Source organism: Palaemon carinicauda, chromosome 41 (assembly GCF_036898095.1).
Source record: "Palaemon carinicauda isolate YSFRI2023 chromosome 41, ASM3689809v2, whole genome shotgun sequence".
Lineage (NCBI taxonomy): Eukaryota > Metazoa > Arthropoda > Malacostraca > Decapoda > Palaemonidae > Palaemon > Palaemon carinicauda.
In genome coordinates, this window is record NC_090765.1 from 53,070,745 (window position 1) to 53,090,697 (window position 19,953).

General features: G+C 39.4%; 2 protein-coding genes across 4 annotated transcripts in view; one reads left to right on the plus strand and one right to left on the minus strand.

Annotated features, from left to right (window-relative positions):
• Nucleotides 1–4,244, plus strand: part of eIF3f1 (eukaryotic translation initiation factor 3 subunit f1) — a 16,664-nt gene extending 12,420 nt beyond the window's left edge. Inside the window, exons 6-7 of the mRNA XM_068364723.1 lie at nucleotides 1,852–1,985; nucleotides 4,068–4,244. Of these exons, the coding sequence (XP_068220824.1) occupies nucleotides 1,852–1,985; nucleotides 4,068–4,157 (224 nt within the window). The 3' untranslated portion in view covers nucleotides 4,158–4,244. The remainder of the gene's footprint in view (nucleotides 1–1,851; nucleotides 1,986–4,067) is intronic.
• Gtpx (Glutathione peroxidase homolog with thioredoxin peroxidase activity) overlaps nucleotides 4,245–19,953 on the minus strand; it is a 25,255-nt gene continuing 9,546 nt past the window's right edge. For all 3 annotated transcript variants that reach the window (XM_068364724.1, XM_068364726.1, XM_068364725.1), the window contains 4 exons: nucleotides 19,137–19,210; nucleotides 16,595–16,742; nucleotides 16,001–16,231; nucleotides 4,245–5,061 (listed from right to left, as the gene is read on the minus strand). In XM_068364724.1, the coding sequence (XP_068220825.1) occupies nucleotides 5,026–5,061; nucleotides 16,001–16,231; nucleotides 16,595–16,742; nucleotides 19,137–19,210 (489 nt within the window). In that variant the 3' untranslated portion in view covers nucleotides 4,245–5,025. The remainder of the gene's footprint in view (nucleotides 5,062–16,000; nucleotides 16,232–16,594; nucleotides 16,743–19,136; nucleotides 19,211–19,953) is intronic.

Consider the following 19,953-nt stretch of genomic DNA (forward strand, 5'->3'; position numbering starts at 1 on the left):
TCTGTCACTAATCGGCCAAGCTTCTCTTCTGTGTCTGCAACCAGTACAGTATCATCCGCAAACAACAACTGATTTACCTCCCATTCACGGTCATTCTTGTCTACCAGTTTTAATCCTCGTCCAAGCACTCGAGCGTTCACCTCTCTCACCACTCCATCAACATACAAGTTAAACAACCACGGTGACATCACACATCCCTGTCTCAGCCCCACTCTCACCGGAAACCAATCACTCACTTCATTTCCTATCCTAACACATGCTTTACTACCTTTGTAGAAACTTTTCACTGCTTGCAACAACCTTCCACCAACTCCATATAACCTCATCACATTCCACATTGCTTCCCTATCAACTCTACCATACGCTTTCTCCAGATCCATAAACGCAACATACACCTCTTCACCTTTTGTTAAATATTTCTCGCATATCTGCCTAACTGTAAAAATCTGATTCATACAACCCCTACCTCTTCTAAAACCACCCTGTATTTCTAAGATTGCATTCTTTGTTTTATCCTTAATCCTATTAATCATTACTCTACCATACACTTTTCCAACTACGCTTAACAAACTAATACCTCTTGAATTACAACACTTATGCACATCTCCCTTACCCTTATATAGTGGTACAGTACATGCACAAACCCAATCTACTGGTACCATTGACAACACAAAACACATATTAAACAATCTCACCAACCATTCAAGTACAGTCACACCCCCTTCCTTCAACATCTCAGCTCTCACACCATCCATACCAGACGCTTTTCCTACTCTCGTTTCATCTAGTGCTCTCCTCACTTCCTCTATTGTAATCTCTCTCTCATTCTCATCTCCCATCACTGGCACCTCAACACCTGGAACAGCAATTATATCTGCCTCCCTATTATCCTCAACATTCAGTAAACTTTCAAAATATTCCACCCATCTTTTCCTTGCCTCCTCTCCTTTTAACAACCTTCCATTTCCATCTTTCACTGTCTCTTATTATACCAATTGTTTGTACAATGGAAGTGATAGACTGAATATGCTCCTTATAAGTGAATTTGCTATCTAGAATGACATTGGAATATAAAATAACCTACAAGTAGCTCAAAGATTCTGTGTATGGTGGATCCAGTATTCTAAAGCTACTAACAGTTATACAGTGCATTTTGTTGTGGTTCAACTTCAAGCCCTAGTATTTGAATGAGGCTTTACCATCCACCATATAGCATTAGATGTGCATTTAATTCTTGAACTGTTACACCTTTATCATGATAAGGTGCAGTACTTCAGGGTGGCCAGCTCTGCAAGTGTCTAGTTTGACTCATTGCATTGGTTAATCTCCCTTTTAATAGTAAAGTACCTCACAGTTTTCTAGAAGTTTGAATCTAACTGTTAGCAAATTAGGGAATGATCTGCCTTGTCATTTAGTTAAATCATTAGAACTTGGGAATTTGAAAGGAATGAAAATGGGTTTTTGTTAAATTTCTGTAGAAAATCATACTAATGATATTATTATTATTATTATTATTATTAAATGCTAAGCTACAACCCTAGTTGGAAAAGCAGGATGCTATAAGCCCAGGGGCCCCAACAGGGAAAATAGCCCAGTGAGGAAAGGAAATAAGGAAAAATAGAACATTTTAGGAATAGTAACAATATTAAAATAAATATTTCCCATTTAAACTATAAAAACTTTAACAGAACAAGAGGAAGAGAAACTAGATAGAAAAGTGTGCCCAAGTGTACCCTCAAGCAAGAGAACTCTAACCCAAGGCAGTGTAAGACCATGGTACAAAATAAACTAGGAATTACTTATTATTCATTACTCGTACATTACTATAGTTTAGGATTTATTTTTTTCCAGCCTATGTTGAAGATGTTCTCAATGGAAAAGTACCTGCTGATAATTACATTGGACGTGAACTAACTAAAATGGTCAACCAAGTCCCCAAGATGTCAGCACATGATTTCGAGGAAATGTTGAACACCAACATGAAGGTAAAATTTTTCTTTACTCTTGATTTTTATTTTATTCACAATTGTGGATCTTTTTTTACATTTATTGAATTCTAATGTTGAATAGTCATCAAATCAATCAATCTTTTTGGGTTATTATAACTGATGTAACGTGTAAAAACATTTTTTAAATTACAAATTAACCCCAGCATCTATTTAAGGAACATTACTATTGTGAATTATTTAACAAGTTTGCTATTATTTTATGTGGTCTAGAGTAGACAGATGGCAGAAGTTATCAGTAAAATAGCAATTTAAATTTATGGTGTTTATAGATGCCCAGCTTCGAGTCCTCTTGTGTTTGTCATAGTAATGGAGGTATGCAGAATGGTAGGCCCTGAAAGCTATTGATGCAGGGCTTGCATTATCTCATGGGGAGTGGACTCTCTCCCTGGGAGAAAGCACTATAGTCTCAAAAGGTCTCAAGTTGAGCATGGATTTCCAAGCTACAGCTCCCTCAACAGCATAGATTCTTTTAGGTAAAATCCCTGGCCTCATGTACACAAGTTGAGTCTTACAAGTTCTTCAAGACCTGTTCTAAAAGATTACCAAGTCTTCTGCCTTGCAGCAATCACCCTTACCAACTACTTCAGTGCCTTGGTCACTTGATAGTGTGCTTGAAATTTTGGTTAAATTAGATAATTACCTTGTTATTCTAAGAGAGTTACCCTTGAAGGCTGTATTTTTAATAGCCTTAGCCTCAAGAGGGAAACTTGGTAAACTTGCAGAATTCCGTATAAAACGAGCTGCCTCCTGACTCTGGGTCTCCTACTATTGGTAAAAAGAAAAGCCTTTTCAGAGGTGGAAACTTCCTTATAACTTGGCTTTACAGTCTAGGGATGGTAACCCAAGTCCTGTATTTACCCTGTAATCATATCTGCAGAGATCCAGGTCTTAAGAAGGTTCCTGTTTCAGAATACCCAGACTATCTACAGATGCAAGCTGTACAATACAAATCCGTAGTGTTTCCCTCATTCATGGCCCCTCTTGGAGGATAAGTTGAAGAGAAGGGGATCCTCAACAGTGGTCCTTAGCAGGCACACTATGATGATCATGTAGCTCTTTCTTTATAAAACTTTTTCATCAGGGGAGTGCTAAGTTTATTTTTTTACTTTCCCTTCAGCATGCAAATGTTGACCATTCATTTCTTTTGGTACATAAGCTTGCATTTGTGGTGCTCTGATATTATTCATCTGGAACCATTCAGCAAACAAGAAGAAGCTAATTTTGTCAATGTGTCTTCTCCCACCTCATTAAGACTCATGAAGGGAAATGGGACAGTAGTCTTACTCTAAAGAGTGCCCATGCTTCATTTCTCCAGTGTTGGTTCTTGGCAATAAGGTGTCATCAATAACAAAATGAAGTCAGCATCATAGGTGCCATTATGGTTTCCCTTATACTAAAAGTGGCTTTCCTTTGCACATTGATACACTTGGGAAGATTCCATCATTGCTTTTATTTATAGATATGTTCAACAAGAATGCTGGACACAACCCTTCCATGATTTTTAACTTCATGTTGTTCTTTAATTCTACGTGCTAAGGCTGTCCATTTCAGACCAGTCCTAAGATTCTCATCCCTTATGTGGTAGTTTGTACAATAATTATTACCACCTCTGGAAAAATGGTTTGCTTTTCCATCCTTTCTCATTTTATGAAAAAGTATAGTAGCTCACCATTATTTCTTAAACGTACCAGTATATCCTCACGCTTTTGTTTTTTGGGCCTTGGAAAATGAGGTACTGATAGGCATATGGTGATGGGTCTGAGAAAAAAACTTTTGTTTTTAAATTAGAAAATTAAGGCAATATAATTATAAGTACTTAGTAGCTCACCATTATTTCTTAAACGTACCAGTATATCCTCACGCTTTTGGGGCTTGGAAAATAAGGTACTGATAGGCATTTAGTGATGGGTCTGTGAGAAAAAAAAACTTTGTTTTTAAATTAGAAAATTAAGGCAATATAATTTACATTGCACAAAATATGATGACTTTAAGAACCTTTAAAATTGTAAAAGCTTGTGTAAGCAAATATATACATTGCTCTTTTTTTTTCCCCCACAGGACCTTCTTATGGTTATTTACCTGTCTCAACTTACCAAGGTGAACGTTGGACTAAATGAGAAATTAACGATGTTGGTGGCTACGCAGTAAGAGGGTTGGCACTGCAGTCAGAACATTACTGTACCCCAGAATAGAAGCAATTATGTTTAAAAGGAAAAATATGAAGTAAAACAAAGATTGTCTGTATTATTTATACCCAGAGATAAGACTCAATTTCATACATTTCTACAGATAGAGCTATTACAGTGTTATAGGTAAAACTCTACTACAAAAGGAAATCTTTGAAACTACTTATGGAATTGTTCATATTTTAAATAAGTTGAAGCCATACATGTTCTTTACAGCAAAATCTTGAAAGACAACCTCTTCTTGATATGTTAATATTTTTGTATTTCCTTATGACAATTTTCAGAACTTTTACTATATCAAATTTGTCAAAAATTCAGTTCTGCAATGAATACTTATACTGTTGTCAAATTTGTAAAACAATATCTTCAAAAATCATAACAACTGTGAATTAATACCTTTAGTTTTATAACCAATTTAAATCTCTGATGGACGAAATAAACATCGGCTTCAATGATCAAACACTCCTGTTTCAACCATACCTGATACTGACTAGACCTTAAGTCTTGGACAGATTATATAATCGTGGCACTATGCTATGGCACAAAGCTAACCAAAATATACTCTACTTACATCAACACTCAAATTTAAATTCACACCATGGAAAGAAAAATAATTTAATTGGACTTTCAACAATTAGTCCAACAACAGGAAGAATGTCCAACATAAAATCTTCCAGTACAAAAAGCCGAAATTGGTTTCCTCTTGCACCTTCATAGCGAGCTGTTTTACAACCTTCCTGTTGGTTGCTCTAATTGAAGATTTATCCATTTAATGATCAGAAGCTACCATGTTCCCCTTTCCCAACCTCATAAAAGTAGGTAGTACTATACTACCAATACTTCTCAAGGTCCTTTTCAATGGCAGGCTGCAAATAGAAAACAAGACAACAAATAAGTTTTATTCAGAGCAAGTTCTATCTATTTAAATTCATGTCCAAAGTTTACTTTGGATTCAAGGGTCATACTGACACCTTAAGGTCTAATTTTAATGAAAGATTATATAGTTTATATAGATATAAGTTCACCTAAAACTGATTTCCCTTGTCACAAAAATAAATTACTTCAATACTTATCTGAAATTCATAAGCTATTCATTACTTAAATTAAATGCTTAATGCAAATTCATTTTAAAAATTTATACCACGACGAACGTAAAACCCTTTGCTCCCACCAAGAAGATATACTGGGGGTTAATGAGGGTTTGTGTAAGCTATGCTTGGCCAGAAATATTTAGCAAAAGGTAAGGAGGTGTATGTTGCGTTTATGGATCTGGAGAGAGCGTATGATAGAGTTGATAGGGAAGCAATGTGGAATGTGATGAGGTTATATGGAGTTGGTGGAAGGTTGTTGCAAGCAGTGAAAAGTTTCTACAAAGGTAGTAAAGCATGTGTTAGGATAGGAAATGAAGTGAGTGATTGGTTTCCGGTGAGAGTGGGGCTGAGACAGGGATGTGTGATGTCACCGTGGTTGTTTAACTTGTATGTTGATGGAGTGGTGAGAGAGGTGAATGCTCGAGTGCTTGGACGAGGATTAAAACTGGTGGACGAGAATGACCATGAATGGAAGGTAAATCAGTTGTTGTTTACGAATGATACTGTACTGGTTGCAGACACAGATGAGAAGCTTGGCCGATTAGTGACAGAATTTGGAAGTGTGTGTGAGAGAAGGAAGTTGAGAGTTAATGTGGGTAAGAGTAAGGTTATAAGATGTACGAGAAGGGAAGGTGGTGCAAGGGTTAATGTCATGTTAAATGGAGAGTTACTTGGGGTCTGTTGTTGCAGCAAATGGTGGAGTGGAAGCAGATGTACGTCAGATAGTGAATGAAGGTTGCAAAGCGTGGGGGGCAGTTAAGGTAGTAAAAAATAGAGGGTTGGGCATGAATGTAAAGAGAGTTCTATATGAGAAAGTGATTGTACCAACTGCGATGTATGGATCGGAGTTGTGGGGAATGAAAGTGACGGAGACAGAAATTGAATGTGTTTGAGATGAAGTGTCTAAGGAGTATGGCTGGTGTATCTCGAGTAGATAGGGTTAGGAACGAAGTGGTGAGAGTGAGAACGGGTGTAAGAAATGAGTTAGCAGCTAGAGTGGATATGAATGTGTTGAGAGAATGGAAAATGGCTGTCTGCTACAGAAGGTGATGAATGCAAGAGTTGATGGGAGAAGTGCAAGAGGAAGGCCAAGGTTTGGGTGGATGGATGGAGTGAAGGAAGCTCTGGGTGATAGGAGGATAGATGTGAGCGAGGCAAGAGAGCGTGCTAGAAATAGGAATGAATGGCGAGCGATTGTGACGCAGTTCCGGTAGGCCCTGCTGCTTCCTCCGATGCCTTAGATGACCGCGGAGGTAGCAGCAGTATGGGATTCAGCATTATGAAGCTTCATCTGTGGTGGATAATGTGGGAGGGTGGGCTGTGGCACCCTAGCAGTACCAGCTGGGCTCGGCTGAGTCCCTTGTTAGGCTGGGAGGAATGTAGAGAGTAGAGGTGCCCTTTTATGTCTTGTTTCATTTGTTGATGTCGGCTACCCCCCAAAATTGGGGGAAGTGCCATGATATATGTATGTATGTATGGTTGGTCATCTTGATCTCTCAATATTCAGAGGTGTGGAGACTTGCATGAATTTCATGTAAAGTTAAATTTATGTTATAGCACAGAACGTAAGCCATACGGCCATGAGAGTCTATTCAGTGCCAAATACAAGTTTATGAATAACTGAATATGAGCACACAAATTCAAATTTGTGAGCAAGATTGTGTGCCATATGGCCATCATTTGTGGACAACTACTAAGGAGACTTCCGGAAAATAAGTCACACTGCACATAAGCCACACAAACTGTTTGTGCGATTTTTAATACGTTTTAAAGAAAAGGGCAAAAGCAGACATCTCTAGATAGGTTACTTTTCAAAACTGATAGCAAGATACTGTAGTATAAAAAAAAAAAAACCGAATGATCATCATTTAAAAGTGAACTCCCAATATTTTACCAAAACTGCTTATGTAGGGAAATTCTTAGTAAACCACCCCTCCTCTTTTGTCTCCCGCAACAGATACAACTCTCAAAGGTAAAGTGCGAGTTACTTTGTAATTTATTATTAATTATCATTGTGAAATATTAATTTTTATTCAATTCTGATATTACGGATTATAAAATATCCAATAATTACCATTAATTATACTTAAAAAGTGTATTTCTGGGTCGACCTGTGGCGGCCGGTGAAAAGAGTCCTTCTTATATATCTTTTCTGATAAAACCTTCCAATTATACCAGAGAAAGATAAAAGCATGGAACGCTGAGGTTACTAACCTCGCGCGAGCACCTTTTGGGTGTCGTGTATAAAGCAAAGGCGCGTGAAAACCACTATTCACAGGTTGTCTTCCATTTAGTTAATTCCTTCGTCAAAGGGATGGGCCGATACAAAGGCCCTAGCCAACCACCAGCGCCACACCACCACGCCACGACGCGAGCGCCATCTGAACAACATCCTTCTTTTTGGACTGATAGAATAGTGTGTAATTTGTGGTGCTCTCGATCGTTTTTAACATTCATGGATTTATTTCGTCATGTCCGAAGCTCCATCTTCACACATTCCAATGTTAAGTACCATAGTTTGTTTTGACAGCTTTTTATAGTACCGGGCATTTGTTTTATATCCAGTATAGTTTGTTTTATTATTCCCGTCTGGCCCTTCATGGCGGCCATTGTTTGTTCACTTGTTTGGGAATTCATCTTTGTCTGCCCGTTTAGTACTCTGTCACTTAGGTTCTTGGTTAAGTGCTGGCCTTATGCCTTTAGAACCGTTATTATTTTTGTGTTTTTGTGCTCATGGTACTTTTTGCTAGCAAGTCCAGCCTACGAACGAGATAGCGGTCTAGCTTTGTTATTGTTTAGTACCCGCCCCTCCGGGGCGTTTGTCACTCGGCTGTGCTATTTATTTTAAGTTTTAACAGATGCTATTCTTCGTTCGTAGTCTTATCTTGATGTACATTTTTATTTTATACGTTTATAATAGTGTTGTGTGATTTTTAGTCCTGATATTATGTCCAAGAGAGCGAGAGCTTGGGTTCCCCGTTTTCTGTTCGTAGTCACGAGTTACCCCTTTCTCTCGTTTTCTTTCTTAGCTCCGGTGGGTGAGCGGATTTCCCGTTTTCCGTTTTGTGCGATCAACGGGTTCTCCCTCCCTCACCTCTCCCCCTCTGGGTTTATGATAACTTACGAGTTATTTAATTTTAGTTACTTTTCAATTGTTAGCGTTATTTTAGGTCCGTGTTTCGTCCTCTCCCCGTTACGGCTCGGGAGTAGTTTTGAACGTTTTCCACTCCGCCTTGAGTTCTACTCCGGCATGAGGGATTCTCAATGACTTTCGTTCTATTGTTATATTTATATATTGTTTACTGCATGGGACGGGCTTCATATTGTTTAGATACGACCCTCCGGTGGCCCTTACTGCGGTCTCAGGCCACGGCCATATCCACAATAGCCATTGTTATTACAATTGTGTTTTTATTCACAATAATTATTCAGGACCCTTCTTCTCCCTCCGGCCTCACCGGGGATCGTAAATACGCTTTGCTATGATCTAAGCTTTAGCCTTTAGCTGCGGCTTAGCTTTTTATCTTTCACAATTGAATTATTAGCCACAATTGAATTATTCAAGGTATCTCATTATCCTCCGGCGTCACCGGAGGTCGCCCATACACTTCACACTTATATTTGCCTTGCCTTTGGCTAAGGCGGCATTATTCAGGACATCTCATTACGCTCGGGCTTCACCGGAGGTCGCCCATACACTTAACACTTATATTTGCCTTGCCTTTAGCTAAGGCTGGTGTTTATATTTATTTTAAGGGCATGTCACTGCTTCCCCGACCCTCGGAGGTCGGCAGATTGCTTCAAGTTATTTATCCTTATGTCATTAACAGACATTAGGTAAATTACATACCTGTATATATAAACAGTGGGATATTATAGTGCCAACAATGGTATGGGGCGAATAGCGATTTAAACGTTTAGCGATTTAGTCTGTTAGTTTGTACTCGCCTCAGGAAGGCTCGATTTAGACTATATCCTTGTTTATCTGTTACGTTGTCGTTATTCTTCGTTCTTGGTTATTACAATGACTAAAAATAAAAAAAAAAAAAGCAATCAATTTTTTACTTTTCCTATATTATTGTGTGATGTTAGTTTTTTATCATGTAAGCTTGAGAGTGAGAGCATAGGGTGCTCGTTTATTAGCTCGAGTAAGAGAGGTGAATTTCCCGTTCTCCGTTTTTATACGATCACGAGTTATTCAGGCCTCCTCTTATTATCAGAGTTGATGATAGTACGTTTAATGTTATACACGTTTTATTGATGTGGTTGCTGTTAATATAGCTAACACTATTAGTAGGAACGTTAAGTGTATGAGTCATTAATTGGGGTCGTTTTATACCGACACCCTTAGCTCCGCCTTGAGTTATGCTTAGCTCCGCCTTGAGTTATACTCCGCTATAATGGACACTCATTGGGTGAGAACTAGTCAGATATTTGGAGTGCAACGGTGAAATCCGGCACTCAGACTCCGGCTGAGGACTTTTGCACACGAACCTTTGTCATGTTTGATCTCAATTACACCTTTACGGCCCCTTTTTTCATCGAATCTCCGGCTTCGCTGGAGATAACACAAACATTCATTGAGGTTAATGTTATCGTACCGATGACGGTCACGATCTCACGATGACGGGCCTTTGCTACCGGATCTCCGGTACAAACAGAGATCAAGCAGACGTCCAGAACCAGAGTTAACAATGTGATACCGATGAGGATTTCACAGTTTCATTATTACGGTCCCTTTTTCATCGAATCTCCGGCTTCACTGGAGATAGCACAGACATTCAGTATTGGGGAATGTTATCGTACCGCTGAGAATCACGTTTTCACGATGACGGACCTTTGTCACTGGTTCTCCGGTACAAACAGAGATCAATCAGACGATCAGAATCAGGGTATGAACCCTTTTTCATGAATAATCACAATATCGTCATTACGATCCTTTTCATCGAATCTCCGGCTTAACCGGATATCGTACAGGCGATCAGCACTGAGGTTAATATTACATTTCCTCTGGTGTTCACGTTGTCACTATGACGGACCTTTGTTTGTACCGGGGATGGTTACCGGAGCTCCGGTACAGACAGAGATCACTCAGACCACGGGTGGCCAATCTTTTGTTTTACCTGTAAAGGAAAGGATTTACCATGAATACAAAAAATATATGAACGTAACTATGCCTATATTTATGCATATATTTAATTCTAACTATGTATAAACATGGATAAATATCCATACAACATCGTGTTCAAATAGAATTAAATTAATTATGCCTATATTTATGCATATTCAATCCTAACTATGTCTAAATATGGATAAATATCCATACAACATAGTGTTCAAATAGAAATAAATTAATTATGCCTATATTTATGCATAGTCAATTCTAACTATGTCTAAATATGGATAAATATCCATACAACATAGAGTTCATATAGAAATAAATTTCCGCCCAGTGGCGAATGCGCCAACAGTGTCACATTTCAAGAATACAAGTGTCGCACTATACCCCATAAGATAGTACATTAAATGACTTTTCTTTAAAATTGCTTTTTAAGAGTTATACAGCTGATCCCAGCCTGTGAATAGGATCGCTAACCAAAGTTCAAGGAACATCCAGACTTATGTCCCCTTTCTGTTACAGAAGGTTCGCCTGCATGGTTCCCATCAGGATGATGATGAATCTTTCTGGCCTGCAAGAGAGGCTCTCCACCCTTGGGTATCAAGGTTGGGAAGGAATGCTCCATCTAGAGGTCCCTATCTCCTCGGAGTGTCCTCTCTAAGGTTGGACGACGACCCCATGGACGGGCAGGTAGGTGGGGATGAGTTTTGAGCCTTCAGCTTTGCAATTACCTACATCACCGACCTAGGACCCTTAAAGGATCCTGATGTTCATGTTACCCTGCATAAACCGTGACTGCTAAAAGCAACACATTCTAGGGAAAACCAAGGGGCTATGACGCAGCTCTAAGGTATGGTGGTGAGTCAGAGCCGTTCAGGAACTCGGATATAGATGGTACCATAAATCTGGATGGCATAGACGTCCTCCCTCTGGGGGACCTAGATTTTACTCCCAGGTACTAGAATTCCCATTCAACGGATTCGTTCGATTGAAAGAGATTGCCTTGGTTAGGTTAGACAAGGTACCGAAGGTAACGGTATTATTTCCTAAAGGGCAGGCCCGATCTGTCTGGACCAGGATGTTGTCAGTCTGGGGGGTACGATAATTCCAGGCTCTGCCCTTCCAGTTCGACCTACACGTTTGTTGGTCTGATCGGGTCAGTTGTGGGAAGTACGTTCTGTCTGAGACCTCTATCAGACAGGAATCGATAGTCGGTTACCCACTCGTCATCACAGCCTTCCTCTGGTTGGACGCCTTTGCATCTGAATCCCCATCATCAGGTGGTCTACCTCACTGATTCCCCAGGTACACAGCCCAACCCCGTTGGGATGTTTTGCCTGCATACAGCCCTAGATCCGAACCCTCAGGCTCCTTTCATGGACACCAGAGAGGAAGCTACAGGAGTAGAAGACAGTCCCGCCATCAAGGCGGACCTAGGAAAAAGGGGGCTCGGAGAAGGGAAGGACCTAGATTCACTCCCTCACAACGCGGTGGTCCCGGTAGGGGGAAGACTTTACCACTTTCGAGACCATTGGACCTTCGGTCTGTGGGATCATAGCATAATCTCTAACGATTTGAGATGAAAATGGCCTCAAGGTCCTCCTCCTCCGCCAGTGACCTTCTCCCAGAAATCCACTCCCATCCTGAAAGAGTAGACCACAGGGTTACTCAAGAAAAAGCAATCAAACGGGATCGATCACTGAAGTTCCAAAGCCGCCTGTTCACATTTCCGAAAAAAGGCTTGTCGGCATTGAGAGTGGACCTGGACTTGTCAAGCTAAACTCTTTCATTCTCTGCGGCAAGTTCCGGATGTTGACTATCTCTCAGGTACGGACCTTACTTCCCCGTGGGACCGTCACAACCTCTGTCGATCTTACCGACGGCTATTAGCTTGCGCCTATAGCTCGAAACTTCTCTTCTTATCTGGGTTTCCGCCTAAGCAGAAAAGCCTTTGTGTTCAAGACATGCCCTTCGGCCTCAACATTGATCCCAGGATATTCACGAAACTGGGAGAGGCAGTGTTAGAACAACTCAGGAACCAAGAGATACAGATCATTGCTTATCTGGCCGGTTGGCTCATTTGGGCCCGGCCGGCCATAGAAGGCAACAGAGCTACGAAGGAATTACTTCGATTGCTCGACAACCTGTGATTTCGGGTCAATCTCCAAAAGTCTCGCCTGCGACCATCAGGCCACTTAGAATGGTTAGCCATTCAGTGGGACCTTTCGAAGCACACGTCTCTCCCTTCCAAAAGTAAGAGGAATAGGTTCCAAAATCAAGAATTTTCTCAAACACAAACAGGTGTCCACAGAGCCTTAGAAAGTATCCTCGGCCTTTTCCAATTCACTTCAGTAACAGATCTCCTAATAAAAGCCAAACTCAAAGACATCAATCGATTTTGGAGAAAGAGAGCTACAGTACCTATAAGAAGACAAGGTCTCGAAGATCCCCTCTGTCTGGAAAATGAGACTACGCCCATGGTCCGAACCGAAGAACCTCTCCAAAGCGGTTCCTCTACAATTCCCACCTCCACAAGTGACATTCCATTCAGCCGTGTCTCTAAGTGGATGGGGGGATTACTCCGAACATCAGATGTTTCAGGTTCTTGGTCACTCGCCATGAAACAGTTCCATATCAATGTTCTCGAAGCCATGGCAGTGTTCTTGACCCTGAAGAGAGACTCTCCTCCGAGGTCGACCCACATCAGAGTAGTGTCAGACAGCACAGACGCGGTACACTAAGTCAACAGGGGAGGATCCAAGTCACCCAACCTGAATCAGACCCTGGTCACTTTCTTTGCCTGGGCAACAGAAAAGAACTGGTTCCTGTCAGCACCTCACCTAGCGGGAGGCCAGGATGTGAGAGCGGACTCACTATCCAGGACAAGTCCCCTGGAGTCAGAATTTCATTCCGGTGGATACTCAGGCTCGTTCCAGGCATCCAGGTAGATCTATTCGCAACTCAGATGAATCACAAACTTCCTTGTTATGTGACCCCAACCCTGGACCCTCGGGCTTATGCCATGGACGCATTACCCCGGGATTGGAACCATTAGAAGAAGATTTCCCTATCTCCCCCAGTGAATCTTCTCAAAACTTTTACACCAACTACGCTCCTTCCGGGGCGCAGTGGCTTTAGTACCACCTCATTGCCCAAGAACAGTTGGTTTCCTCTCCTCCTCAAGTTGAAACTCCGTCCCATCCGGATCCCGTTCCTCAAACTGACCCGAGTATTCCAAACTCACTGTGTCAGATTACTCAAGGATGGCCAAAACTCTAACTTTGTGGACTACAGGAAGTTGGCAGCTCGTAGAGACGCGAACAATGAACCGGAAAACGATTTCTTCATCGAATCGGACAAAAGGGACTCGACAATTCGCCAATATGATTCGGCCGTTAACCCCCAAAATAGGTGGTCCCCTTGGAAGGTTATTCCTCTTCTCCAAGATACTTCTCTATGTCCGGTCACCACTCTCAGGGCCTTTTTAGCCAGGACTGCTACCCGATCGTCTGGCCCCTTGTTTATCAGAGAACAAGGAGGTACCATTTCCATACGTGGTATTAGGCAATAGATCCTATACTTCATTAAACAAGCAAATCCAGGATCATTTCCCCATGCTCATGATATCCGGTCCATAGCTACCTCCATTAATTATTTCCAGAATATGGACTTTGATGACCTTATAAAGTTCACGGGTTGGGAATCTCCTATGGTCTTCAAACGCCACTATCTAATGAACTTAAAGGCTCTTAAATACCCAACAGTTGCAGCTGGGAGCCTTATCTCTCCCCAGTGATCTTTTGTTCTTCCTTTCATCCATCTCTTTTCTTCTCCCTCCTACCTGCCACTCGCACCACGACGCCGCTTCCTTGGTGGTTCGTTAGCCCTTAGTTTATTACATATTAGGTTATTATGATTGTAACTATTATTGATTACCGTTGTTATAGGGTTGGGATATTCTTAGCCATGTCAGTTTTGTTGCATGTTTCCTTTGATACTTGGAGGCTTCCCTGTTATCATGTTTGTTTAACCTTACTCCCACTATGCCCTGTGGCTAGTTTATGTGTTATGCCTACTTGCCTTAATTATTTATGATTTTGTTTACATGGTGTTGTTTCTCTCCCCTCATTAAATTAGTTGTTATTGTTGGGCTTGGAAGGCATTCTTTGGTACATTTTCACCGGCCGCCACAGGTTGACCCAGAAAAGGGATTTTGACGAAGGAAAAATCTATTTCTGGGGAGAGACCTGCGGCGCCCGGTGAAACCCTTCCCCTTTATTTTACACGATCCCACCCTTTCCTTTCCAAGCCGTCATGGCCATTACAGAAGGATGTTGTTCAGATGGCGCTCGCGTCGTGGCGTGGTGGTGTGGCGCTGGTGGTTGGCTAGGGCCTTTGTATCGGCCCATCCCTTTGACGAAGGAATTAACTAAATGGAAGACAACCTGTGAATAGTGGTTTTCACGCGCCTTTGCTTTATACACGACACCCAAAAGGTGCTCGCGCGAGGTTAGTAACCTCAGCATTCCATGCTTTTATCTTTCTCTGGTATAATTGGAAGGTTTTATCAGAAAAGATAAATAAGAAGGACTCTTTTCACCGGGCGCCACAGGTCTCTCCCCAGAAATAGATTTTTCCTTCGTCAAAATCCCTTTTATGGACTTGAAATGCATATTGTGACTTTCCTTTAAATCTCATGAGAAAGTTGTTTTAGAAATACAAGCATTTTAGGTTTCAAGCTCGTTCCAAGAACTAAATAAAACAGATATTAGGGATTACAAAATATCTAGTAATTACCGTTAAATAAACTTAAAAAGCATATAGCGACTTTCCTTTATTTCTCATGGGAAAGTTGTTTTAGAAATACAAGCATTTTAGATTGCAAGCTCATTCCCAGAACTAATTCAACTGCAATTGCTAGCCTAAACACACACGTATGTTCAACACAACAAATATCCCAACTGAAAGCTTACAAGATAATACTACCTCTTCGTATTGCTTTGCAAATCATGTTATTATCTAGCATGAGCAGACTGATTTTTTTTTAAATCGACAAAGTTCTAGTTTAACTTCTCCTCTCTGCTACATATAGCAAGAATCAAAGTAGGCCTTCCTTACGCTGCAAATCTTCAATAACTCCTTATACAAACAAATTTTCCTCTCTACCATCAACATAGCACAAAATGTACCGAGACTTTTTTTACCATTTACTGTGCAGACAATTTCTTTTTTCAACAGCAAGATAAACATGAAAATATTTTATACAATACTTTTTGTTGACCAGGCTGACACGAGTCTTTTTTGTTTATATATGATAAATCTGTTTTTGATGTCGTTAATAGTTTATATAGGACATATCTGTTTTGACATTGTTACTGTTTTTAGAATGATTTATTGATAATTTATTCTCATCATTTCTTCATTTCCTTCCCTCACTGGGCTATTTTTCCCTATTGGAGCCCTTGGGCTTATAGCATCTTGCTTTTCCAACTAGGGTTGTAGCTTGGCTAGTAATAATGATAATAATAAATACTACCAAATATTAAATAATTTAAAATAAAACTATAATATGACATTACAAAACAGTATACTTACAATAGGGTTGGTCTGTGGAGAGTAACGAGCGACTGGAACACCTTCCTTATTTACAACAAATTTTGTGAAATTCCATTTGATGAAGTTGCCTAGGGTTCCACCTTGTTTAGACTTCAGATATTCAAATATTGGGTGAGTTCCTTCACCATTTACTTTGATTTTAGAGAACATATCAAACTTGACCCCAAACCCTTCGGCAAACTTCTTGATTTCTGCCTCGGTGCCTGGTTCCTGAAAAATACACCTGGATTAACTCGAAGCATATTACCTTGTGTGTTAAATCTGCATAAACCATACAGAAATGTTATAAACTACACAGAGAACTATGCCTCTTACAAACAGGATTTTCACTCTAGTAAACTAAAAATTAATACAATACTAAATGGCCAAATTGCGACACTGGTTCACATAGCCGTCAAACCTGTTTATTTCTTGTATATAAACCTGTAAACAATCCAAATCAAGTGTAATACACCTAACTAAACTTCTAAAACAATTTTCCATCTAGTTGCAGATTTTATATTTACGTAATTCAAGCTCTAACATAATACACATTCACTTCAACAGATAAAGAAATTGCTTTTCCATAGTTACCTGGCCACCAAATTGATTGCAGGGAAATGCAAGAATTCGAAGGCCCTTGGATTCGGCATATTGCTCGTGAAGCTTCACCAATTCGGTGTAGTTCACGTTTGTCAAACCTCACTTACTTGCAACATTGACAACGATGCAAGTATGGCCCCTGTTAAAATAAAAGATATTCTTTGCTTAAACAATCATAATAAACTGTTATAAAAAAAACTTTGAGAATGGGTGTTTACAAATACAAATCAATATATTTTGCATTGCCTTATTTGCCTTGAAAGTAAAACCAATTTGAATAACAATCTACAACAGCATAGATTTTGACCTTGAAAAACCTTTTAAACCTTGTGTAATGGGGGGGGAAAAAAACCTAACATTCTACCAGTTAAGGTACAGTCATTCTTACATACAGTACAGTAACTGCAAATGAACCCTTATATTTGAGATTAATTAACTAAATCCTGCAAATACCCTAAAATATTACTTGAGAACATTACCAGGCCTTCAAACGAATGCTGTAATTCATGACATTTAACCAACAAATTCCTCACCAAGGAACAGCAAAACACTCCAATATTTCAAGAGCAAGGAACCGTTCTCAGAGACAACCATTTATTTCTCCCAAATCTAGGAGACGGGAAGCAGATTCTTCCTAGTAATGAAGAAGCTGGAAGAGGGGATTCCCCAAGAGTGCAGAAAAAATGGAGTTTTCACAGCCTAAGACTAACAAAGTTAGGGGATTGTTCTTTTTATAGTTTTCTAAAATGATTGTCTTGAAGTTGAAAAGCTTCATAATGGGAATAGCTATTCATGGTTCACGGAGGGCTAGGAAAGTTAGCCATGAAGGAAGATCCAAGAATGGTAGACTACCACCTGTGACAGCCATATATGTGTAGGATATACTGTAAGTCTTGAAACTTGATGAGAAGGAAATTAAATAGGCATTATTTGATCTAGAAACCAATTCTAAATTGAGAGAAGCCTCGAAAGAGATCAGATAAGGAGTACAAGGGATAGCGTTCAACTTCTGATTATCGTCAAAGTTGCCATTTATTCAATCAGACCTACTCTATGACTAAAGTATGCGTTTCCTGTGCCACCAGCCATCACTCGCTTAAGGATGCCTTCCTTAATGGATAGATAATAAATACAAGTATACAGAAAGGAGAAAGAGATGGCAGGACTAGAATATGCAGGCACAACCTGAGGGTAAGGTGAGAGGGTAAAACTGTGCTCATAGCTATATGGATAGCAAGGGCATTAGTAGGAGATGCTAAACCTGCAACAAGAGGGCAATTGAAAATGTTAACCCTTTTACCCCCAAAGGACGTACTAGTACGTTTCACAAAAGCCATCCCTTTACCCCCATGGACGTACCGGTACGTCCTTGCCATTTTTTTGATAATTTTTTGAAAAAATTCCGGCATTTTCCAAGAGAATGAGACCAACTTGACCTCTCTATCACAAAAATTAAGGCTGTTAGAGCAATTTAAAAGAAATATACTGGAAAATGTGCTGGGGAAAAAAATAACCCCCTGGGGGTTAAGGGTCGGAAATTTCCAAATAGCCTGGGGGTTAAAAGGATAAAAGATTGCTCAAACTGACAGGAGTAAGGCTCACGGCATTGCACTGTAGCAGCCTAACATCATTAAAGACCCACACTACTCAGATCAAGGTGAATTAGTGCAGAAAAAGACATCTGATGGCTCGGCAGGTAGTCCAAAGCAAGTTCTTGTGCAATACAGCAAAGGTTTTTTCTCTTTTCTATTAAAAGATGTTCTGTATTTGGTGTTACATGTAAACAAATACTGTATACATACACATTGCTTCATGGAATGCCCTACTCTTTCCCGTGAATAATCCTCTGCAAATACGGAACATGCTTTCTTAAGCAATGAAGAAAATTAATAATTACAGATATATATATCCCTAGCTAAAAGCAAGTGAACTTGCATAGTCTGACAAAATCACTAATCCAGCAAGACTTTGAAACCTAAGGTGCCAAAAGTAGATAGAGTAAATGTACATTGAAAAAAAAAATACAAAATATCATTTTGAGTGGTGTACTAAAACTCAGTACTGTACGTGTGTATAAATATGTCTTCACTATTAAAATTGTCGTATCAAGTATAAGGAAGATTCAGAAAAATTAACTTGTAATTACAAAATTTAATAAGACAAATTTATTCTAGAGCTTATAAAATATATTACAGTACTATCATATCCTATTCCTATCACCCCTGCAATGATATTTGAAAGGATGTATGGAGCTGGGAAGGCCATTTTGTCTTAATCTTAACTTAGGAGAAAACTGGCAAGAAAAAGATTTATTACAATGACTAGTGTCATATGATTTGCAAGATCACATGGAACAAAACATGGTCCAAATAATAAAAAAGTACTGAAAACAATCATCCTAAAAGCAAGTACGATTATACAGGCATCGTTACTTCAGTGGTCATACTGTATTTGTGAATTCTGATACCAAAGTCAAGATGAAAACTACATCTAAAATAGCTAACTTCAACATCAAACTAGTTATCGTACCCACCTGTACTTTTCCATTGAAACAGAATTGCCATCGATATCATCCGCACTGAAGTCATAGAAGGATGCTCCAGACGCCTATGATTAAAGAAATAAAAAATGAACGATTAAAACTGGTTACTGAGCAGTAGATCATGAGACAATAACCAAATACTATACAATCATCGAGAAACTATTAAAAGTTCAAAAGTTGATAAATATTTTAAACCTAAAAAGTTAAATTTAAAACTAAGATAAAAATTATACATTGTGTGAACTAGTGATATATTTGTATAATTAAGTATCTTCCTTAAAATATACCAAGAAATTAATTTACATTGTAAAGTTACTATTTGCACAAACTTCAAAATTAAAACCGAAGCATTCAGTCTTTTATACGAACCAGTTTTGTACTACATAGTGATTACTTTACCAATCTAAGTTAGAAAGACCAATCCCATTATGAAACACTTTAATACTCATCAACATTCACACTTACTCCCAGTTGCCATGTACTGTACAACACACTATAGGGCTGGAGTTATTTACAGCTCTCCCTTAATCTCTCATCTGGATTGCTTTTCCAGACACGCATGTTTTCTCTGCACTTTCTCAACTAGGATTTTAGCTTATTCTAACTTCCTCCAATTTTCAATATCAATTTCAGAAATTTTTGAGAGATTGTTCATGTAGAGTACAGCAATGGTATTCAGTGTTGACATACTATTTTATAAGAATTATTTGCATTTAAAGTCATGTAATACCCACAACTCATCAGTATGGAAGAGAAAGGCAATCCATTCAACATCAAGATATATTAAAGGGGAGAAAACCTTTGACTA